A 25163-nucleotide genomic window follows, 5' to 3' on the forward strand; every position below is an offset into this window, starting at 1 on the left:
TAGAAATGTATTATTGATGTAGATTTCTGAAAGTCAAGCAAGTTTTAGGTGTCCGTCTATGATGCATCGATAAACTCATTTTTATTTTTGTAAAACAGGTGCTCATAGAAGCTCCATTTCTGAAATGGCACCAAGATTTTTCTGGTCTGCACCAGGGGGTGCCACCAGACATGAAATATTCTGATGGGAAGTTAATTGTATTTGCTGCTACAGATAAATAATTGTCCTAAATACAATGGCAATGCTATTACCATTAGACTAATTAATAAACTCTTCTTAAGAACTATCTCTGAAGGTGACAGCTAAAGACGAACTTTTGGCTTTACATAACACACAGTTCCATTCACTGGCCCCAACATACAAAAAATGCAAAGTTGAATATAAATATAACCTATGTAATCCCAGCATCCCAAACCAGACTGGTCTAGTGCATAGCTGATGGCATGGTTTCATATCGACCTAAAGCAAAAGAGGAAAACACTCATGATGTCATCATGTAAATTGATGTTGCAATTTTATTATTCCCAAACTTAAATACACCACTGTACATTGTGAAGTATGGTGAAATAAGCATAAATATATTTCTATATTCTGCAGTCTTCCTATATTTGACCTTGGTGTACCACTCGCTATGAGACTTCAGTGACTTGACCTGGTGCAAGAATTCAAAATAAATATTTAATAAAAGTACCGAAGTCCACCAATAGCCGGTCCTTTGAATTAATTTGCCATAAAAACTGCATTAGAGTTAGTGCAGTCTACAAGACAATACAATAAACACAGCGTATGGTGAACGTATTATAGGATTAAATTAGTTCATTCGAGACTCTGATGAACAAAACTACAAGACGCATAAAGGTGTCCAATTTGAAAACTGCTAAAAAAAAAAGTAACCAGGTTTGAAGAATCACGTTGTTTTTTAAAACAGGGAACCTTACCTCACAGGGGTATAGTTCACTGAAGTAGCAAATCAATACATTTTCCCCTCCAAGCAAATGCATTCATTTCTACAATGGGAGGTGTTCACTACAAGAAAATATTACAAAAATGAAGCACTGTAGCAGATTGAACCCAATCTGAGTTTAACTTTCTTTTCTAAGCCCATAATGAAGAAAATCTGAGCTTAACTTTTTTCTAAACCCACAAACCTCAAGCACTCCTTTCTCATGAGGAACGCTGAGTTGAGGTGTAATTGAAACCTCACTCTCAAGTGAAATACACGCCTTCTGGAAAATAAGACCTGGGAGTTGGTTAGCTGAGTTTTGCAAAGTTTGGAAGTTCAATTCCCGTGTGCAGGTGCATCTCTCCTGTTGCCTCCAGAGCAAAGGCTGGATGGGAGGCCTCTGTGAAGCTGTGTCTGATGGTGAAGAGCAGCTGCCTCCTCAACACATTGAAGAACAACAGTCTACCAGAGTTGTAGTCAAGAAGAACGCCAAACCGGACCGGGTGCTCTGTCAAGTGGATGTCATTTACGGTGTCATTGTGAATGAACCTGTAACAGAAACTGAATAAGACAAACCAGAAGAGACAGATTAACAGATGTCCACTGAGACAAAATCTTAAAGAGTTAGCCATCGAAGATACCTGAACTTAAAAAACACACAAATTGCATGCATGATCACAATACAATCTCTGACAGATCCTTCTGCTAAGGACATTCCAGCGTTTCTGCTATTATAAGATCCATAGGCAAGCCTGCAAGAGTAAAGTCTGAGAAGTACACCAACAGGGAACTCCACCCTTGTGTAATGTTTGGCTGCTAACATAAGGCCCAGAGACAACAACGTTTGGGACTACAGTCTCTTAAAACAAGGAATTTTCGTTAGGCTTCAGAGTTGATTAAATCTGACTTTACTAAGTTAGTAACCATAATAACATCATTGAAATAGCAGAATACATATTGAGTTCCGTAGGACACAATCGCTAATTTTTATTCTTGTATTCTGTAGAACTGTTTTAGTTAAGTATATGTAGTTATCTCAAGACCTCTTTAGAATCAACTTGTGAAATGTTTGAACTTGTAGTCTCCCTACCCGTAATGCATAATTATGTCTATAAACATCTGCCTCATTCTCAGAATACATGCATTCAAGATGCAATACTTACATTTGTAGATAACACAACTCATGTGAATGATCATGAAAGAAGGGAAGACACTTGTTATAAAGCAGGAGGGGGCAGAATTGGCAGACAAGTCCTTTCCTGGCTCTGTGCCAACCCTCCTGGCTCCCACCATCAATCCCGACTTATCTAGGCCACCGAACATGAAATATTTCAAACCCATCAAGTGGAAGGAGAGAAGACAATGCAGCACATTTTGAGAAACCATCAGTAGGAATAAAGTGCCGCAGTCCGACTGCAGCCCGCATACGATTTGGCAGTGGCTGCTGGATTGTGGTAGGCCACACAGAGTAAAGCCTCACCATGGGTGAGACTCAAGGACTAGTTATATCTGGGTTGGTGGGTGACCTGTGGACACCACGACAGGCCGACTGCCCTGGGAGTATGGGCACTATGGCGTTTCACTTGATGAGGGGTTAGCCAGCAGGACCAGGTACAGGTTGTTGCACGACATCCAGGACTGCTAGTCAGTATAGAGTGTAGAAGGCAGCGTCAAGGGAAACAACCCGCAGAGTGCTGTCTTAGAGCAGATGGCAATCGGCAGAAGGGGCGCTGTGGCTGATGGGCACTGAAATCACCCCAGAGAGGCTCAGCAGTGAGGGTCCCTGGAAAGGAGCAATGGCCTCTGGAGTGAAGTGCATCCTCAACTCTAAACATTGAGTTCAGGGGTGTGGGGGGGGAATAGGGACCCCAGTCCTGGATCCATGGACAGAAAAGAAGGTTCTAAGATGAATGGCCTGATATAGAAGAACTGTGCCCCCCTCCCAGGGGATCAACCCACTGTAAGAGCTTAGAACTTTGCAAAGCAAGGTCTGTGGCCCAGTAGTCTAACTAGTGACTCTTAGAACAGACTGGAAGAGTGCCAGGCTGGATGAATGCCTTCTACAAGGAGTATCCAGAAGTGCCCATTGCAGGACTTTGAACCCACAATAAGTGCACAAGAAATGCAGAAATGCAGCGCCATGAGGTGAACACAGCATGCACATGATCACCTATGCCCAAAATGGCTCTCATCAAAGCAGATCTTAAGAGCCCAGATTCTTTTAAGTGCACACTGAGTAAAGACCTACAATATGACTTTGACAAAAGCCTGTAGGACCTGCAATCGGGTGTATGTGATGGCACAGAAAAACAGTTTCATGGAAAGTAATTACTGAGAAACAATTTCATCTAAACTGTTTAATGGAAATTTTCTAAATGAATGGCATTCAACATTTTATAGAGACCAATTCATAGACTGTAATTTTGTTTGTAATTAGCTTTTGCATGCTTATTTTTTAAGGTGTAAATACAATGATTTCACACATCCCTGTAGTCTAAAATTCCTTTCTTCCCTTACACTCCGCCCATCCCTGAACAATAACATTCTTCACTATCTTTAAACACTAACCTTTCCTGACATCTAAAGCCTCCTCTTTACAACTAATCCCCAACCATCTTTGACTGCTTGAAATCCCTTACCACTCCCAAGCTCCAACCATTCCTGAACTCTGAAAAACCCTCACCGTCCATCCATGACTCCACCCACACATCCATCCATAACTCCTAAAACCCATCACCACCCCTAGACTCTACCCATCCCTCAGCCTTAAAAAAAACTCTTACCATCCCTGAGGGCCAGATGCAGCAAAGGGTTTTTTCCATTCTGTGTCAATAGGAAAATGTGTTCGTACATATGGCCCTTAATTCCACCCATTACTGATATCTAAAAAAAAAAAAAACCCTCACCACCACTAAAGTTCACCCATCACTAAACCATAAAACCCCCTTTCTGTGCCAGAACTTCACCCATTCTTGACACCCAAAAACCCCGGACCACCCCTAAACATTAGTTATCCCAAAACCTAAAAAAAACATTAGTCCTAAACTACACTCAACTTTAATGTAATTTTGGATTTTTCCTTAACATGATCTTTCCAATAAAATGTTTCCACTAATTTTCAATTTTTTTGTATTTCCTTAAAATTGCTTTCTTTAAAATGGGTTTTCTGTGATTTGTTTTTCTCCAGTGTCAGAGTCCGATTCCCCTGGATTTGTGCGTTTGTTCGTTTATGACCTACTGTTAAACAATACCAATTCAAATATCGTACTCAAGAGAGGAAGTGGAGATCAGTGTGGAAGGCGATCTAAAAAGGAAAATGTTTAAAATGCAAAGAGAACAACTACCAGGACATTAAACAGTTATCCATTATTTATTATAAGATAAGAGTGTAAGTATGTAGGATAAATCTACATTATATACCAAAGCTCTTTAATATCTATTAGTAAACTTCCAACAAAGATACTCCATCATGTAAATAATATACAGATATACATTAATATATTCATAAAAATAATGTCCAAGAAAGATTTAAAGTTTTGACATTAACTAATGCACAATAATAAAATAAATAACTTCTTCTTTTACTGATTCTTTGTTTCAACAAAAATACCAAGTATCCTTCATGTATAATCGTCCTTGAAACAGAGTGTAATGAAAATCAACAATCTTTTTTAAAGTTAAAAAAAATGTTTTTTCTAAGAACACACAGTGAATACAATAATAAACCTTTTCAAACCTGTGCGCGCGTGTAAAATGTTTTTCCAAGAACACACAGTGAATTCAATAATAAACCTTTTCAATCCTGTGCGCGCGCGTGTACATAAACATTTTTATAATCATGTGAAAGTGACACAGTTCGCTTCTTTAAAAGTCTTTGGATTCTTGTGAAATTGGCGCGTTACTTTTCAATAAGAGAATCCTTTCAAGAAATAACCAGTCCAAGAACGAACTTGCAACTATAGCAACTAAACAATTATCTAATCTCCAGGGAACACCGGAGCGGCAACAAAATAGCACAAGATTTATTTTTTGTTCTAAACAAACAGTGTCCCTAAGGAATCCTGAGAGAACACTCACCGCAGTGAGTCCGTCCACTCGCTTCAACAAGAACTCCAGAGGCCCTCTGTCACACGACGGCAGGCTGGAAAGGCAAAATCCAAACAGGAACTGAACGCAAGATCCAACCCAGGCAAGGTTCCAAAATAGTAAGCACTGGAACCTGGGTGTGGTTGGTTTTTATAGAGGAGCCACACCCTCAATCATGGCTTCTCCTGAAGGATGTTGGGAATTGTAGTCCCATCATTAAAAAACATTGTGGTTTTGAACAATTAAGCCACCACCGAGCACTCCTGTTAAATAGATGCATTTTTCCACATGAGTAATGAGAAGAGTGTGGTTTAGTATAACAAAGTGCGTGGCAGGGACGTACTAAGTGAGGACGTTTGTTAGGAGAGGCCAAATCAATACTGCGCTTAGGTATATGATTACGCCAAAGTCTGACATCCAGTAAGGTTTCTAAGTTTTGTTTTTCAATTAACTCACATGTATCACCTGCAGTCACATCTAAACTACAGGACTGGATAGATACATCAATTCATGGACTCTCTGGGATCTAGGGTTCTGGAGGTTGAGGGCAAAGTAGACTCAGAGGTAACCTTCAAATTACAAATAGGGATTTGCCTCATGGTAACACTAGCCAGACGAGAGGTCGGTCTACTGAAGATCAAAGATCTGGAGAACAGGTCTCACATGGAAAACCTGCAGATCAAAGTTCTGGAGGAAGACGCGGAGGGCTCAGTCTTTTCCATGATTGTGGGATGTCTGTTTTCCTCACTATTTGGAAACAGCCATGATGAGGCATGGCTAGATGATTTGTAGAGAGTCTGCCCAAGATGCAAACAAAACTCCCAGAGACCATATGACAAATTTGCCAATTTTAACTATTACTCTGATAAAGAAGCTATGCTCTAAGATACAATGCAAAAAGGAGAAATATCCCTGCGCCGTTTCTCCTGCCACATATTCCAAGACATCTTCAAGTCCACTCTTCAGAGACATTCAACCTTCAGACCAATCACGGAGACTTAGGTCTATAAACATCTGCTTCAGATGGATGTAAGCATTCAGGACATCCTATGTCAGGGAGGAGTAATCTATCACCTCAATGACAGGTGACAAAACTCCACGGGATTGACATGTCAGAGGAGGACACATCTGGCAAAGGACCTATCCTGTGGACACCTGGGTTGGGTCATGAGGCCTGACTGTACCCTTATAGTGGAAGAACCCCCAGAGAAGGTGAGGAAATCACAATGTCATTAGGAGACCATACATGAACACTCACTCCTAGAACAGATGATGAGACTGCAGGGCCATGGGAGACCGGAATGTTTGGCAGAAACCCAGCTGATCTACACTGTAATCTGCTGTGCCGGCATAGCCGCAAGGGATAAAGACACAGACATGGACACCCTGAGACAAAACTCTGCCATAGTGGAAGTTAGAGAGGGAAGACTTTGGCCTTGTGGTGGGGGTTTTGTTTTTTAAATAGCTTCGAGAGTGAAGTAACAATATGGAAATGCTTGAAATGACCTGAATGTTACACTTAAGGGGGTGGGAGGTGGACTCAGGGTGGGGGTCCTTGATTACACTGCTTGGGTTTCATTGAAGCAGTTACCTGGACCTGTAGGGTAATGGATTTTGTTGCCAGGAGTGGGAAGGACACCACCATATGGCTGGTTGCTCCTACAGACATGCAGGACTGGAGGGAGGGACTTTCCACTCCCAAAGTTTGTTCAGCTGGGAAGTTCATGGGTTTATACAGTTTCAGTTACTAGTTGGGATCTTTAACAGCATCCCAACGCAATGTCATATGTTTACAAGGAACGCACCTGAAGAGGGGTGATTAGGGACATACAAAACACAAGGCATTCCCTGGGGCGTTCTATATTCCAAACACAATGGTGTCACTATATTTTTTTTAAAGGGCCTTCCCTTGAAGGCTGAGGACTCAAAATCAAATAAGGTAGATTACTGATAATATGGGGCAATGGCTGGGAGCCCTGTGACCACAGCAAGAATATACCCTTTGAATGTGGCACAAGAGATGTTTCTGTAAAACTTTGTTACTATACTAGTTGAAACTGCAGTTGTGGACATTGTTCCAAGAGAGGACTTCAGTTTATCTTGGGATGAGTCTAATGAAAGGAAGAACTTCACAGGAGCTTTCTCAAAGAAACTCAAGGGCCCCCCAAAGGAGTTAATGTTGACGGAACGTAGCCTTGCTTAGATCATATTCTAATAAGTAGCACCCTTTAACCTCTAGTTGAGGAGGTGGCGATCAGAGTGATGGCAACATCTGATTATGTCCCCACATCACTAATCCTGAACATGGGCATGGCCATGCCCCAGTCTTGGTTATGGAGATAACATCCGTTAATGTTTAGTGACCACTTTTTTACGGAAGGAATTGGGAAATAGGTAAACAAATATTCTACACTAAATGAGAGTTCAGAAAATACTCCAGTGAGAATCTGGAATGCCTTAACATTAGTGGTACAAGGCAAATGCATTGCTTATATAGTACATCGTTGGAAGGTTCATTTTAGGGAGACTCAACAGCTAGAAGCAGACTTGAAGCAGCTGGAGGTGTACAGAGATAAACCCCAGTGAGTACTTGTGTGCAGATTTACATTTATCAGTGGTCTGCCAATATTCTCCTTATATGATTATGTAATTCTTCTGCACATGTGGCATGGCTGTGAAAGGTACACATTCCAGTCAGACAAGTTTAAAAAAATGAAGCATGGTTGCTCAAGGAGCACATAATATCTACTGCAGGGTATCTGACTGGCAGGTTATGGGAAAAAGAGAGGTCATATATTGGTTGTGGGCTGTGTCCCTCACTACCTTGTTATGGGTGTTCACCAGTTTACTAGTCACCTTTTTTGATATATTGACCTGAGCAGGAGTGCCAAACCAGCTGTATTTCCGCCCACCCATCTAAATTGAATGGGTGGACATACAGCCAAACCTCTGATAGCCCTTACTCTGTCGGAGGGTATGACCACGGCAAAGATGGAGTAGTCTCCACCCTCCTCAACACTATAGTCCTCCCAATTCTAAAATGGGCTGGTGAACCATAATGTTTGCAGGGAGGGAACTCTGTCGCTGTGCGACGGATTTCCCTTTCCGCCAACATTTAAATCAAGCCCTGAAGCACACAGCAAATAGTTTGTGGAAGAATTGGATATCTGCATGCTTGATGCTGGCATCTCGTAAACTCATAAAGCTAAGAATTTGACATGGGATTTTATGGTAAATGTTGCGGCCAAGTCTTAGAAATTAATAAAACATCAAGGAAAATGTTCACATACAAACAATTCTAAAATTACATTGAAAAGAGATACATACATACATAATACTGATAGGAATGACTATGACCTTTAGAAATGCCATTGTTTTATGGTTCAGTGCTTCTCTGCCCTTTTGGCCTGTTAATATGATTGCCTCAGGATCTAATGTTTATTTGCTGAATCCAGCTCCACATGGTTCTAGACTTTCACACCTGGGACCTTTAAGCTTCTTTGCCGCCCTCATGCTACCCCTCAGTCTCCAATGTTTCCCTCCCTCCTCAAATTCCAATACTTTTCTTCCCACTGTGACTTCAATATTAATCTGCTCTTTGAGGTTTAATCAGTTGCTTTTTCCTTTCTAGGCCTTTAACATATAGTAAGAGTATTTTATATAATTATACTTCCTTAACATTTAACAAGTTCATGCTGCTTCTCCAGTACAAGGCTACCAAAATAAGGTAAAACCATTAAACATCACCTGTAAATACATACCCTTAATATTAAACAAATTCAAGCTGCCTCTTGCTTCAGAGTGCAGTCTGAGGTCAATGCAGTAGGTCGAGGGTCTTGAAGTTCCCGCCTGGTGATCCCCCATCTGACATCATCCTGAGCATATATGACCAGGGAGCACACAGACATATTGCAGAACCCCCTATGACTGCGCTGCTCCCATAGGCAAACTTTGATACGTTACTCTGGCAGAGAGGAGGAATGATCGCCTGATTTCTGTGCCTGACATGGCGGCGACTCCAAGATGGCAGCCTCTGAATGCTAAACCCTACACCAGACCATCACTTGTGGGTCAAAGCCACCGCCTCCCAAGACCCACACAGAGGGTAATCGTACTATACACCTGTGAAGTGGGGTCCTCGTGGATTGGTCCCCGCACATGCAGAGACCTTGGTGGGGCGGGGGACATCCAGGTATGCTGTATCAACCGCAGTGCTGCAGCCACTTGGGTGAGTGCCACCAACGATGTGCCCGCTTGGTGACTCTGAGGGGGACTAAACGTTATGACTTGAATTGCAGTGGGTGCCCAGCGGTCACCAGGTCAGTACAGTGACTGAGGCCCATCAAGGAGAAACTGGCATTATAACGGCAGCTCGGGTCGAGAGGAGTAGCCTGGACCCGTGTGACTCACTGCAGGAGATGCCACCTAATGTGCTCCTGGAGTCCTCAGATACCCTGTGAGGAGGAGAGGGATCGCGGGTGTTGGTGACTGATGTGCCCAGTTGGCCCCACTGTGGGCCTACAACAAAGTGACACACACAAGATGGCGGCCATCATGGGCTGCATATTGCTCTGACCTGCGACCCACACAGGGACGCAACCCGCCTACAGCCCAACACAGCATCATCAACCTCAAGACTCTGGGAGATGGTGTGCCTCCCTCCTGGTTTACAGAGTGCCTGCCATCTCATTGGGAGTATGCCCATGCCTGGTAACCCACTGGAGCTGATACTGACTGGGTATGTGGCAAGAAGCACTTAACCGTGCAGCGACTGCAAGAATGAAGACACTCTATTGCCTGTACTCATAGGGGCTTCCAATTTCATGGCACAACACTGCATCTACCCTAAGCTGCGGGGTTCCTCCCCTGCAGCCCCCAATGAACAGCGCAGTGACATGTTAGTGAAAGCTGGAACCCCACCCCCCTTAATGGCCCTTAATATTCAATGAAGTGGTGAGAGAAATTATATCGACCAGGGCCCATAAACCTGAAGTGTGAGCTGAGGCCTGGCTAACCGGGCTTTGAGGACTAGGGGTTCCCCCTAGATCTCCTATAAAGGCGCACTCTGGTCAATAGGCCAGTTTACTAAAACAGACTACCACGATAGCAGCACTGACCGCCATCAAGACCCTGAGTGTGGTTGGCTTTGCTGAGTAGACTCAATGGGGCACCTGTAGCATGGGAATATAGGTGGAGGTGGGTCTGGCTTGTTAGAGTGAACTGCTGGGACCTGCAGAGCTGCACTGTTGGCCTAGATTGGCCCAGCTGTCCCTCCTATGAAAACCTAAATGCTGGTTGGATTCCAGGGTGGCAACGTGAGCTCCTGCGCCTTTGGACCATGACTCTGGGAGTAAAACAACATACCAAACATCAACAATGCACAACCGGCAATGAAGTGTGACTCTCATCATTCGTTCCCATGATCCTGTTGAGGTGCTTTGACTACCCAACAGCGAGGAACCACCCCTGGGGTTGTTGCACTATGGCGGGGGTGTTCTAGTGGCACTTTGAGCAGTCTGCCGTTGCCCTAAGGCCATGGGCACAGTTGCCACGGAGTAAGCCTGGATGCTGGGGGACGGATCCTGGATGCAGCAGCTGCCTGCTGCCTTGCGGAAACACAAACGTCTTCCCGAATGAGACCTTTGATAAGACCCACTCTCCAGGATTTTGTGTAAGTTATTGCTTCCCTTGAGGCCTTGGAATGAAAATGTCACTTACCCAGTGTACATCTGTTCGTGGCATCAGTCGCAGTAGATTCGCATGTTCTGCAATAGCTCGCCATCTGGTGTTGGGCCGGAGTGTTACAAGTTGTTTTTCTTCGAAGAAGTCTTTCGAGTCACGGGACCGAGTGACTCCTCCTTTTGTCTCCATTGCGCATGGGCGTCGACTCCATCTTCGATTGTTTTTCCCCGCAGAGGGTGAGGTAGGAGTTGAATTGTAGTAATAGTGCCCATGCAATGGAGTGACTAAGTATGCACCTATTTAAGGTTGAGATGATATATATATAAATAATTGAAGGTAACTTCCAAACTGCTACAGGCTCCCGGGGAGGCGGGTGGGCACATGCGAATCTACTGCGACTGATGCCACGAACAGATGTACACTGGGTAAGTGACATTTTCAGTTCGATGGCATCTGTCGCTGTAGATACGCATGTTCTGCAATAGACTAGTAAGCAGTTATTTCCCCAAAAGCGGTGGATCAGCCTGTAGGAGTGGAAGTAGTCTGAAATAATGTCCTTAATACAGCTTGACCTACTGTGGCTTGTTGTGCGGATAACACGTCTACACAGTAGTGCTTGGTGAATGTGTGAGGCGTAGACCATGTGGCTGCCTTACATATTTCTTGCATTGGGATGTTTCCTAGAAAGGCCATGGTAGCACCTTTCTTTCTGGTTGAGTGTGCCCTTGGTGTAATGGGCAGCTGTCGTTTAGCTTTAAGGTAGCAGATTTGGATGCATTTAACTATCCATCTGGCTATACCTTGTTTTGAAATTGGGTTTCCTGCGTGAGGTTTTTGAAATGCAATAAAGAGTTGTTTAGTCTTTCTGATGTTTTTTGTTCTGTCAATGTAATACATTAATGCTCTTTTGACATCTAATGTATGTAGTGCCCTTTCAGCTACGGTATCTGGCTGTGGAAAGAACACTGGAAGTTCCACTGTTTGATTTAGATGGAACGGTGAAATAACCTTTGGCAAAAATTTAGGATTGGTCCTTAGGACGACTTTATTTTTGTGTAGTTGTATAAAAGGTTCCTGTATAGTAAACGCCTGAATCTCGCTTACTCTTCTCAGGGAAGTAATGGCGATGAGAAATGCCACCTTACAGGTTAGGAACTGTATGTCGCAGGAGTGCATGGGTTCAAAAGGTGGACCCATAAGTCTAGTTAGGACAACATTTAGGTTCCATGAAGGAACAGGTGGTGTTCTTGGTGGTATAATTCTCCTAAGGCCCTCCATGAATGCTTTAATGACTGGTATTTTATATAGGGAAGTTGAATAGGTAGTTTGCAGGTATGCAGATATTGCTGCAAGGTGTATTTTAATGGAAGAGAAAGCCAGGTTAGATTTTTGTAAGTGAAGCAAGTAACCCACTACATGTTCTGGAGTTGTGTGTAATGGTTGTATTTGATTAATATGGCAGTAGCAAACAAACCTCTTCCATTTACTTGCATAGCAGTGCCTGGTGGATGGCCTTCTTGCTTGTTTTATGACTTCCATACATTCTTGGGTAAGTTGTAAGTGCCCGAATTCTAGGATTTCAGGAGCCAGATTGCTAGATTCAGCGATGCTGGATCTGGGTGTCTGATCTTTTGGTTGTGCTGTGTCAACAGATCTGGCCTGTTGGGCAATTTGATGCAGGGTACCACTGATAGGTCTAGCAGCGTTGTGTACCAGGGTTGCCTTGCCCAAGTTGGTGCTATCAATATGAGTTTGAGTTTGCTTTGACTGAGTTTGTTTACCAGGTAAGGAAGGAGAGGGAGAGGAGGAAAAGCGTAAGCAAATATCCCTGACCAGTTCATCCATAGGGCATTGCCTTGGGATTGTTTGTGTGGGTACCTGGATGCGAAGTTTTGGCATTTTGCGTTCTCCCTTGTCGCAAACAAGTCTATCTGAGGTGTTCCCCAGAGTTTGAAATAAGTGTTCAGAATTTGGGGGTGAATTTCCCATTCGTGGACCTGTTGGTGATCTCGAGAGAGATTGTCTGCGAGTTGATTTTGTATCCCTGGTATAAACTGTGCAATTAGGCGAATTTGGTTGTGAATTGCCCAATGCCAAATTTTTTGTGCTAGCAGGCTTAACTGCGTGGAGTGCGTCCCTCCCTGCTTGTTTAGATAATACATTGTTGTCATGTTGTCTGTTTTGACGAGAATGTATTTGTGAACTATTATTGGTTGGAAAGCTTTTAGTGCTTGAAAAACTGCTAGCAGTTCTAGGTGATTGATATGCAGTTTTGTTTGATGTACGTTCCATTGTCCTTGTATGCTGTGTTGATTGAGGTGTGCTCCCCACCCTGTCATGGAAGCATCTGTTGTTATTACGTATTGTGGCACTGGGTCTTGGAAAGGCCGCCCCTTGTTTAAATTTATGTTGTTCCACCATAGAAGCGAGAGGTAAGTTTGGCGGTCTATTAACACCAGATCTAGAAGGTGACCCTGTGCTTGAGACCACTGTGATGCTAGGCATTGTTGTAAGGGCCTCATGTGCAGTCTTGCGTTTGGGACAATGGCTATGCATGATGACATCATGCCTAGGAGTTGTAATACCATCTTTGCCTGTATCTTTTGTGTTGGATACATGCGTTGTATGATGGTGTTGAAATTTTGAATTCTTTGTGGACTTGGAGTGGCTACTCCCTTTGATGTGTCTATTATGGCTCCCAGGTATTGTTGTACCTTGCGTGGCAGAATTTTGGATTTTGTGAAATTGACGGTGAACCCGAGTTTGAAGAGGGTTTGTATGATCTGATTTGTGTGATTTGAGCACTGTATGAACGAATGGGCCTTGATTAGCCAGTCATCCAAATATGGGAACACATGTATTTGCTGCCTTCTTATGTGTGCAGCGACTACCGCTAGACATTTGGTAAAGACTCTTGGTGCGGTTGTTAATCCGAAAGGCAGTACCTTGAATTGGTAATGTATTCCTTTGAATACGAACCTTAGGTATTTCCTGTGAGATGGGTGTATTGGTATATGGAAATAAGCATCCTTGAGGTCTAAAGTTGCCATGTAGTCGTGTAGTTTTAGCAATGGCAATACTTCTTGTAGTGTGACCATGTGGAAGTGGTCTGATTTGATGAAAGTGTTCACTACTCTGAGGTCTAGGATTGGTCTCAGCGTTTTGTCCTTCTTTGGTATCAGAAAGTACAGTGAGTAAACTCCTGTGTTTATTTGTGTGTTTGGCACTAATTCGATTGCATTCTTTTGCAATAGTGCCTGCACTTCTATCTCCAGGAGATTGGAATGGTGTGTTGTTAAATTTTGTGCTTTTGGTGGTATGTTTGGAGGGAATTGTAGAAATTCTATGCAATAACCATGTTGGATAATTGCTAGAACCCAAGTGTCTGTAGTGATTTCCTCCCATGCTTTGTAATAATGACCTATTCTTCCCCCCACTGGTGTTGTGTGGAGGGGGTGAGTGACATGTGAGTCATTGTTTAGTAGTAGGGGTTTTGGGGCTTTGAAATCTCCCTCTATTTCTAGGGAATTGCCCTCCTCTATATTGTCCCCGAAAACCTCCTCTATACTGTCCCTGGTAAGTGGACGGTGTTGCTTGTGAGGTGCTGGCTTGTGTGCTTTGACCCCGAAACCCCCCTCGAAAGGGCGTTTTACGGAATGTGCTGTAATTCCCTCTGCTCTGCGGGGAGTAGAGTGCGCCCATGGCTTTGGCAGTGTCCGTATCTTTTTTGAGTTTCTCAATCGCTGTGTCCACTTCTGGACCGAACAGTTCTTTTTCATTAAAAGGCATATTGAGAACTGCTTGTTGAATCTCTGGTTTAAATCCAGACGTTCGGAGCCATGCATGCCGTCTGATAGTTACAGATGTATTAATTGTCCGTGCAGCTGTATCTGCAGCGTCCATGGAGGAACGTATCTGGTTGTTGGAGATGGTCTGTCCCTCCTCAACCACTTGTTTCGCCCTATTTTGGAAGTCCTTGGGCAGATGTTCAATGAGATGTTGCATCTCGTCCCAGTGGGCTCTGTCATAGCGCGCAAGTAGTGCCTGGGAGTTCGCGATGCGCCACTGGTTTGCAGCTTGTGCTGCGACTCTTTTACCAGCTGCATCGAACTTGCGGCTTTCTTTATCTGGGGGTGGTGCATCTCCAGATGTGTGAGAGTTGGCCCTTTTCCTAGCTGCTCCTACAACGACAGAGTCTGGTGGCAGCTGTGTAGTGATGAAAACCGGGTCCGTAGGAGGCGGCTTATACTTCTTTTCCACCCGTGGTGTGATTGCCCTACTTTTGACCAGCTCCTTAAATATGTCTTTTGCGTGCCGTAGCATACCAGGGAGCATAGGCAGGCTTTGGTAGGAGCTGTGGGTGGAGGAGAGTGTGTTGAACAAGAAATCATCCTCGACCTGTTCTGAGTGGAGGCTTACGTTATGAAATTGTGCTGCTCTAGCCACCACCTGAGAGTACGCGGTGCTGTCTTCTGGTGGAGATGGCTTTGTAGGGTAGGCCTCCGGGCTGTTATCTGACACTGGGGCGTCGTATAGGTCCCATGCGTCCTGATCTTGGTCACCCTGGCTCATGGTGGTGTGAGCTGGGGAGTGAGATGGAGTTTGTGCTGGTGAAACGTTAATCACGGGCGGAGGAGAGGGTGGTGGTGTAATTCTTTTAACCACTTTTGGTTGTGGTGCTTGTTCCGTCTGGAACTCCAACCTTCTCTTTCTCCTAATGGGGGGAAGGGTGCTTATTTTTCCTGTCCCCTGCTGAATGAAGATACGCTTTTGCGTATGGTCCACATCAGTTGCTTGTAGCTCTTCCTCAAACCTATGCTTTTGCATTTGGGAGGTTAGCGAGTGCTCTTCTGTATAAGAGCCTGAAGCTGGGTCGCTTGCAGTTTGTTTCGGCGTCGAAACTTTGTCTGCGTGTTTTTTCGGCTCCGAGGTGACTTTTTTCCTTTTCGGGGCCGAAACCTCTCGGCGTCGATCTGTTTCGGTGCCGCTGTCTCGGCGTCGAGCCGTGTCCACACCGGTATCTCGGTGTCGAGGCTTGTCTCCAGCACTTTCTCGGTCCCGAGAAGGCTGCGTGCCGGTGTCTCGACCGGAGTCGGACGATCTCGGCACTGTTTTGGCCTTTTTCGGTGCCGACGGTCGGTCACCGAATTTATGGGTCGAGCCATGGCCTGGTGGCAGTGGCGTCCCCTGGGCCTTGTAAATGTTTCTCTGTGTGTTTTTCGACGTCTTACTCACGGTTTGTGTATCGTCGAATCCTTCGGAGTCTGAGTCTTGGATCGAGAAGGTACCTTCCTCCTCCTGTTCCTCGAACTCCCGTCGGGCTGTCGGTGCGGACGCCATTTGAAGTCTTCTGGCTCGACGGTCTCGGAGTGTTTTTCGGGACCGGAACGCACGACAGGCCTCGCAGGTGTCTTCGCTGTGCTCAGGTGACAGGCACAGGTTGCAGACCAAGTGTTGGTCTGTGTAGGGGTATTTATTGTGGCATTTGGGGCAGAAACGGAACGGGGTCCGTTCCATCGGCGTTCCTCAGCACGCGGTCGGGCCGACCAGGCCCCGACGGAGGATCGAAAAACTACCCCGAAGGGCACCGGAGCTCTTCGATCTTCGATGCGGTGTTGAATCTAAGTACGCCGATCCCGAACGCAACAATACCGACGTAAATCTTCCGAAATTAACTATTTTTCCCGTTCCGAAACTCGGAGCGACAGGAACACGTCCGAACCCGATGGCGGAAAAAAAACAATCGAAGATGGAGTCGACGCCCATGCGCAATGGAGACAAAAGGAGGAGTCACTCGGTCCCGTGACTCGAAAGACTTCTTCGAAGAAAAACAACTTGTAACACTCCGGCCCAACACCAGATGGCGAGCTATTGCAGAACATGCGTATCTACAGCGACAGATGCCATCGAACATTAAGATCGACTCTTTTGGAGCAGACATGAGTATCCTGAAAGGTGATGATAATCACTACCTGGCTGAGAGAGTCACGACAATGGAAAGGTCAATGGTGGATATTCCCTCTGACATCGCAATGATGCAAGTGTTCCTTAAACTTCTGGAAGATAAAGATAAAGTTTGGGTTCTGAATGTCATAGCTGAAGACAGTGAAAACAGATTAAGGAGAAAATAAATCCATATTGTTGGCCTCCCAGAACGTATTGGGAGGAACAATATGCTGTCCTATTTGGAACACTGGCTGCACAAAAAGATAACCCCGGAGGGTCTGTCCTCGTTTTATGCTTTGGAGAAGGGGCATAAAGTTTTGGCTTGCCCACTCCTACTATGCTCACCAGAGTAAACCGTCGTGGCTATATTATGGTTACGGGGACTACATCTTTGTACAGTCTAGTGCCAAGGGGAGCATTAAAGTGGGTAAAGTGGGTAACCACAAAGTTATGATCTTTCCCAACTTTACCAAGGTGGTCCAGAGGCAGTGTTACACATTACTAGAAGCCAAGCGACAGCTGCGGCAGATGAGCCTGGTATGCTATGCTTTCCCCGGCTTTGCTGCATGTGGTGACACTGGGGGGAGTGCAGTTCTTCCACTCTCTGCTGGCCCCAGCTGGGAGTCCCTGGTGCAAGCGCCTAAGCGGAAACCATTGTGGCGCCAAGGCAGAGCTCCACATGGTGGGGTGAGCCCAGCTTCTTCAATGGGCATTGGTGTGGCTCAAGATTCTGACCTGACACATGGTGCCAGTTCTTCTGAGATCTCAGACAATTAACTCCCAAGGGTCACACCTGGCACGAATGACAAACTCATTTAATGTTGGTGATATAGTGCATGATGCATGACACTTATTAGGGAACTGCATTTTATTAACCATGTATTTTTCTGTTGCCTTAATGATTGGCCCTGAGGATAGTAACCCTTCACTCTTATTTCCATATGGTAGGGGAAAAAACCTATGGGGGTGCTCTGAGATGGTCATTACCCCCGTGGTTAGACCTGGCAGCCTCATGGTAGTCATCCCAATGTTTTGCCTGCCTCCCTCCCTCCACTTTTCTGACACTGTTTTTGCTGGTTTTAGGACTCTGCACACTTTACCACTGCTAACCAGTGCTAAAGTGCATATGCTGTCTCCCTTAAACATGGTAACATTGGCTCATACCCAACTGGCATATTTAATTTACTTGTAAGTCCCCAGAAAAGAGCACTACATGTGACCAGGGCCTGTAAATTAAATGCTACTAGTGGGCTTGCAGCACTGATTGTGCCACCCACATAAGTAGCCCCTTAACTATGTCGCAGGCCTGCCATTGCAAGGCCTGTGTGTGCACTTTCACAGCCACTTTGACTTGGCATTTAGAAGTACTTGCCAAGCCCTAAACTCCCCTTTTTCCACATATGTCACCCTAAAGTAGGCCCTAAGTAACCCATAAGGCATGGTGCTATGTGGGAAGAAGGCAGGACATGTACCTGTGTATTTTATATGTCCTAGTAGTGGAAAACACCTAAATTTGTTTTCTACTACTGTAAGGCCTGCTCCTTTCATAGGATGGCATTAGGGCTACCTTCATACACTGTTTCAGTGATAGATTCTGATCAGAAAGTGGTAACAAGATCATATTTAGGATGGCCAGAATGGTAGTGGAAAATCCTGCTTATTGGTGAAGTTGGATTTTATATTACTATTTTAGAAATGCCACTTTTGGAATGTGAGCATTTCTCTGCACTCAAAATCCATCTGTGCCTTAAAGCCTGTCTCCAATCAACGTCTGGTCTGGGCTGCTTGACAGCTCCCTGGTGCATTTCATCCTGACAACCACAAACACAGGATACTCAGTCAGACCTGCACTCATATGCATACTGAATGGGTCTTCCTGGGCTGGAAGGGTAAAGGGCCTGTCACTTAAATTTCAAAGGCTAGTGGCCTGCCCTCACACAAAGGACTGCAGACCCCCTACTGGGACCCTGTCTGACAGACCTGTACTGAAAGGGGACCTTTTGCACTTCAAAACCACTCTTCGAAGTCTCCCCCACTTCAAAAGGCATTTTTAGGTATATAAACTGGGTCCCTGACCCCACCAAATCAGACCCTTCTGGACCTGAACCTGCACTCTGTCAAGAGGAACTGCCTGCCTGCCCAAAAGACTCATCTGGACTGCTTGCTGAGAAGGACTGCTGCCCTGCTGTTGCCTTGTTGCCCTGCGGCCCTCTGACTTTGCTGAGAAGTGCTCTGCAAGAGCTTGGATTGAGCTTTCCTCCTGTTTTCTGAAGTCTCAGGGCCAAAAAGCCTTAGGCCCTCATTATGACATTTGCGGTTGGTGATAAAGTGGCGGTAACTACCACCAAATTATGACCATGGCGGTGATTTCTCTGATAGACAGCCAATGTACCACACTGACCGCCAGGGCGGAAACAACAGTCATCATGGTGGTAGCCACCAACAGCCAGGCGGAAGACAAAGTTCCGTCCACCAAATTAAGACCCTGAAAACCACCAAGTTTTCTGGGGCAGTACCAACGCCAGAAAAAAACCTGCTAGAAACAGAGCACAAAAGTGAAAGGACTCATCATTGGAGACACAGGGAAGAACCATGCCGCCATGGAACCCAAACTGCAAGTTTTCCCGATGATCTACGTTATGCTCCACCTGGAACACCATCGCCGGCGAAGACGACGACAGTGAGTACAGCCGCCTAACACACAAGGGAGGGTGGGATGAAAAACGAGAGTGACACACACACACGCATAACACACACCCGACACACACAAATCATACACACAACCAGCTGCATTACAAAAACAATTTGACCCCGAAAATCTGCAGAATAATGCAAGGACAGCAGGAATTTATGAAAGTGATTGTAATCAGTTTAACATCAAAATTAATAATCCGATTTGGCCAAGAAACAGATATGTACACTTGTATAAAAAAGGGACACTGCCCAGTCCATAGTTCAAAGGGCCCACATGGCCACAGGGCACAGTCCTACGCCCAACTCGAATCCTGTACCAATCCGGATAGAACACTGCATGGGGCATCAGTTGTCAAATAGGCAGGAACCTCAGCGGGTGGGGGGGCACCTCAGCCGGATGCAGGAACAAGCCCACTGGTTCTGGAGGGGGCAACATGCCCTGGTTTTGTCCTGGGGAGTGCAAGGCCACAGTCTTTCGAGTGGGTGTGTTGGCCACTGGTTCTGGAGGAGGCAACACGCCCTGTGTTTTGTCCTGGGGAAGGAACGGCCACAGTTTCTCGAGTGGGTGTCTTGCCCACTGGTTCTGGAGGCGGCAACATGCCCATTGCTTTGTCCTGGGGAGTGCAAGGCCACAGTTTCTGGAGTGGGTGTCTTGCCCACTGGTTCTGGAGGGGGCAACATGCCCTGTGTTTTGTCCTGGGGAGTGCAAGGCCACAGTCTCTCAAGTGGGTGTCTTGCTCACTGGTTCTGGAGGGGGCAACATGGCCATTGCTTTTTCCTGGGCAGTGCAAGGCCACAGTTCATGGAGTGGGTGTCTTGCCCACTGGTTCTGGAGGGGGCAACATGCCCTGTGTTTCGTCCTGGGGAGTGCAAGACCACAGTCTCTCGAGTGGGTGTCTTGCCCACTGGTTCTGAAGGGGGCAAAATGTCCATTGCTTTGTACTGGGGAGTGCAAGGCCACAGTTCCTGGAGTGGGTGTCTTGCCCACTGGTTCTGGAGGAGGCAGCCCTCACAGTAACCCCTGGAGGGTGGACTACATGGCGTCTGCCTGTGGTGATGGCTGTATGCTGGTGGTGGTTGGGGGGAGGCTCCTGGGCAGCCCCTGCACGCTGTGATGGCAGCACATCCACGGCTGGCGGTGGGGGCCCTGTGACAGCTGGTGGTGGTGGCGGTGTTTGGCTGACAGCTTCCGCTAGCGTAGAGTGCCTCTTCTCCTCCTGGTCATGGGCTGGGTATCCCTTACCCTTTCTGGCAGGAATGGATGGGCTCTTCCCCCCCCACCTCCTTCCTGGTGGTGCAGGCTCCTTCCCCTTCTTCCCAGCTGGTGCGGGCTCCTTCCCCTTCTTCCCAGCTGGTGCAGGCTCCTTCCCCTTCCTCACAGCTGGTGCCGGACTCTTCCCTTTCATCCCAGGTTGTGCTGTCTCCTTCCCCTTCAGTGTTGTTGGTTTGGTATCCCTACCACCACTGTCCCTGTGGACTGTTTGGCTGAGGTGCTGGGCTCTGTCCTTGCTACCTGCCCATACGTGCAGGACGGGGGAGGGGTAGGAAAGAGGTCAAGTTGGGCAAGGAAAAGCTTTTTAGGGACATTGGGGTGGGAGGAGTGATGGGAGTGGAGGATGAGGGAGTGGTTGTCGGGGGTGTATGTCTGCTGGATTTGGGTGCAGGTGCATGGGCTGTATGCTGTTGTGAGGTGGATAGCTGCTGGGTGTCTGAGTGCTGGCGTTTGTGTCCTTTAAAGGTGGGTGGGAGGGGGGAACAGCCACGGCGGGAGAGGACACAGGGGACACAAAGGACGCATGCATGGATGTTGTGGCGGTGTCTGCCAGTGAGGTGTGTGTTCTGCTTGGTGTGGTAATGATGCTGGCAGTGGATATTGATGTAGTGCATGCAGGTGTGAGTGTGGACGTAACTGGGTGGGAGGTGGAGAAGGAGAGAGAGACAGTGGATATTGTTGTGCCTGCAACTGAATGGTGTTTGTGTGAGTGCCTGTGGGATGAAGTGTGGTGCTTGTGTTTGCCTGTGCTACTCTTGGGTGTTGTCTTGTGTGCATGCTCGTCTGTCTATGTGCTTGGGATGGGTTGGAGTTGAGGAGAATGGGATGGGGAAGTGGAAGTTGGAGGGGGGACGGAAGAAACAGGGACAATGGCTGCCATCAGAGAGAAGGCCAGAGCCTGAATCGATCTCTGTTGGGCCACCAGTCCACTTTGAATGCCCTCCAGGAATGCACTGCATTGCTGCATCTGGGCTGCCAGCTACTGGATGGCATTCACAATGGTTGATTGCCCTACAGAGATGGATCTCAGGAGGTCAATAGCCTCCTCACTCAGGGCAGCAGGGCTCACTGGTGCAGGGCCTGAAGTGCCTGGGGCGAGGAGATGCTCCTGGGTGAGCGGGCAGGGGCAACTTGTTGAGGGGCTACTGGCAGGGCGGTGCTAGTGCGGGGGTGGCAGCTGTACCTGCAGCTGGGGTGGTCACAGAGGTGTTCGCCACCACCAGGGAGCTCCGATCAGAGGAGGTATCAGAGTCTGTGTTGTCCCCTCCAGTCTCTGCCGTGGTGCTCCCTTCGCCCTCCATCCCACTGGTTCCCTCAGCGTCGATGGACTCCGCCTCCAGGGTCCTGTGGGATGCAGCTCCCTCTGTCGCCGGTGCCTCTGCTCCTCCTCCTGATGATACTAATGCACATAAGGACAGGATGACAAAACAAGAAAGAGGAGAGAGAGACAAAGGATACACTGGGTCAATGACTGCAACAACACCACTGTTGGAGTACACAGCACCTTCACACACAGGGACAGGACTACACACTATGCATTGCACTACCAGTGAAATGGCTAGTCACTAAGGAATGAGGAGGAGCACACACCGCCAACTGCAGCACACCTGGGATCCACGCAGCCCTGCCCAGAAGGTAATACTAACAAGCTAGGTAAGCAGTATTTTACATTCAAACACTTAGCCACCAGAGGACCTACGCTGCTATGTCTGGACTGGCCTAGGGGCACCCAAGGACACACAACCACCACCCAGATACCACCCCACCAGCCGTAAGTTGTAATGATAGCCACTGTACTCACCTCCTTGTGGCTGCTGTGATGCCCTCAAGTGCCCATCCAGTTCAGGGCAGGCTCCCGTTAGTATGCGGGCATAAGGGGGGTCCGACGGGCAGCCCTTCCTCGTTGGGAGGACATCCCCAGCTAGGCCTCCACGGTCTTCCGAGCCCAGCGTCTCAGGTCCTCCCACTGTTTCCGACAGTGTGTGGTCCGCCTGCCATAGACCCCCAGGGTCTGCACCTCCTTGGCGATGGCAGACCATATCCCCTTCTTTTGATGGGCGTGCACCTGCAGAGGCAATACAGACAGGAGAACACCACTAGACAAACAGTCCAACCTGTCACACAAATGGCCCCCCATACCCGATCCCATCACCATTGGTACACACATAGCCCAGCGCACAACATGTACACCGCCAAGAGGACATCCACCCACCCACCTTACACGACGCATTCACACCCAACTCCATGCATTTATGCCACATACATCATGTACACAGTGTACTCACCTGTTGGTCTAGAAGCCCATACAGCAGTCCGTACTGGGGTAGGACCCCAACCACCAGTCGCTCCAACTCCTCAGAAGTGAAGGTTGGGGCCCTTTCCCCAGTCACACAGGCCATGGTAGGTTCCAGACACAGGTCACAGCAGCAAATGCAGTGTAGGTCCTCTCCTATGGAAGGTCAGGAAACAAGTGAGGACTGAGATAGAAAATGGCAGTCACGTCCGCAGCAGTGCATACCTTTCACCGCTGGTGTAGATCCCCATTGGCCACTGTACCCCATAGGGCCCAATATAAACCAATGAGGAATTGTACGGCGGTTCACGACCGCCTACCGCCACAGCGCACAACGTCAGCAGAATTACCTCACTTCCACCTGTCCCTCCACACAGGGGTGGTGAACAGGCCTATCGATAATTGCTGCGTCACAGGATAAATAGGCACATACATTATAAATAACACTGTCCCAAAACATGTTTGCACGATGTGGACTGCTGTTGTGGAATAGTTGTTCAAATTGTGACAGCCTACTCACTCATGTCCCTTAGATACCTACCGCTGTGGATGAATAGGAGATGGAGACATACCCCTGTGTACAGACCCCTGGTGGACTTGGCTACAATGAAGGACAGGCACATTATGCTCACCTATAGACTGGACAGGGCCACAATCACAGAGCTGTGTGCCCAGTTGGAACCTGACCTGATCTCAGCTATCCGTCATCCCACTGGGATCCCCCCTCTTGTGCAGGTTCTATCAGTACTCCATTTCCTGGCAACTGGTTCTTTCAAGTGACAGTGGTCTTGGCAGCAGGAATGTCACAGCCAATGTTCTCAATCGTGCTAGCAAGAGTCTTGTCTGCCCTGATAAAACAAGTGCAGCTAAATTACTTCCCCCCAGGTGGAGGATTTGGCCAATGTGAAGGCCGGGCTTTATGCAATGGGACATATCCCCAATATAATTGGGCCGATTGATGGAACACATGTTGCATTTGTACCACCCTCCTCCCCAGCAAAATGAACAGGTGTACAGGAATCGTAAGAGCTTCCACTCCATGAATGTGCAGATGGTGTGCCTGGCGGACCAGTACATCTCCCACGTCATTGCTAAGTATCCTGGATCAGTGCATGATGCCTTTGTCCTAAGGAATAATAGCATCCCAAATGTGATATCCCAACTACAGGGGCACATGGTGTGGCTAATAGGTGAGCCCTGGTTCCCACCCAGTATATTTTGGTGTATGCCTATGGTGTTGGCCATATAGGATAGTTTGTGGCTAAATGTTGTCCCTCAATATTTTCAGGTGACTCTGGTTACCCAAACCTATCATGGCTGCTGACCCCTGTGAGGAATGCCAGGACCAGGGCAGAAGAACATTATAATGAGGCACATGGGCGAACCAGAAGGATCACTGAAAGGACCTTTGGCCTCCTGAAGGCCAGGTTCAGGTGCCTCCATCTGACAGGTGGATACCTGTGCTAGTCACTCAAGAAGGTCTGCCAGATAGTAATGGCATGCTGCATGTTGCCCAACCTGGCCCTCAGACGCCATATACCTTTTCTGCAGGAGGAAAGACCTTGTGTTAGCAGTGAACCCTGAGGACAGTGAGGATGAGGAGGCAGAGGATGAGGATGTGGAAAACAGAACATTGGTGATATGTCAGTACATCCAATTGCACACAGGTGAGACAGTGCAACTTCACATTTCTATGACTATTGGTGTATTGTGTGAGGTATTGGCATGCTGGCATGACTCACGTCTTTCCTCTATTTACTGTTACCTATGGATATTCATTTTACAGATGTTGGTGATATAACAACATTCTGCTGATGTGATCACAACAGCCAGCTACAGGTCATTAATTCTATGCTCATGCTATTTACAGTTCATTTGCAATGGTTATAGCTGTTTCAATCAATACAAAGTTGCAATACATGAAATACTAGTAGTCGAGTTTTATCCAAGGGTGTTTATTGTTGTGCTAAAATATAGAGGGGAAAGTGCAATGGAATGGGGTGATGATGGAGGAAAGTCCAGGGTATTGTTCCAGTCTGTTTGTAGCACAGGTGCATTGTCCATGGGGACATAGGAAGGGGAGCAATGGCAGTTCAAAGTGGACAAGGTGACAGTGTGGGACACAAGGGGGACAATGAGGAGAGTCTCATTTCCTGGCAATGGTCTTGGCAAGTGTCTCCGGCTTCTGTCTGGGTTGCAGGGAACATCTGCAGGGTGGTTCACCTTCTGCAGATGGAGGGGTGTTG

The 25163-nt window shown here is 46.9% G+C and overlaps 1 protein-coding gene across 1 annotated transcript in view; it reads right to left on the reverse strand.

The window, feature by feature from the left end:
* Positions 1-497: 497 nt before the first annotated feature.
* Positions 498-25163, reverse strand: part of CMYA5 (cardiomyopathy associated 5) — a 249381-nt gene continuing 224715 nt past the window's right edge. The window contains exon 13 of the mRNA XM_069223208.1: positions 498-1504. Within this exon, the coding sequence (XP_069079309.1) occupies positions 1252-1504 (253 nt within the window). The 3' untranslated portion in view covers positions 498-1251. The remainder of the gene's footprint in view (positions 1505-25163) is intronic.

The sequence above is a fragment of the Pleurodeles waltl genome, chromosome 1_1, assembly GCF_031143425.1.
Source record: "Pleurodeles waltl isolate 20211129_DDA chromosome 1_1, aPleWal1.hap1.20221129, whole genome shotgun sequence".
NCBI classification, from domain to species: Eukaryota; Metazoa; Chordata; class Amphibia; order Caudata; family Salamandridae; genus Pleurodeles; species Pleurodeles waltl.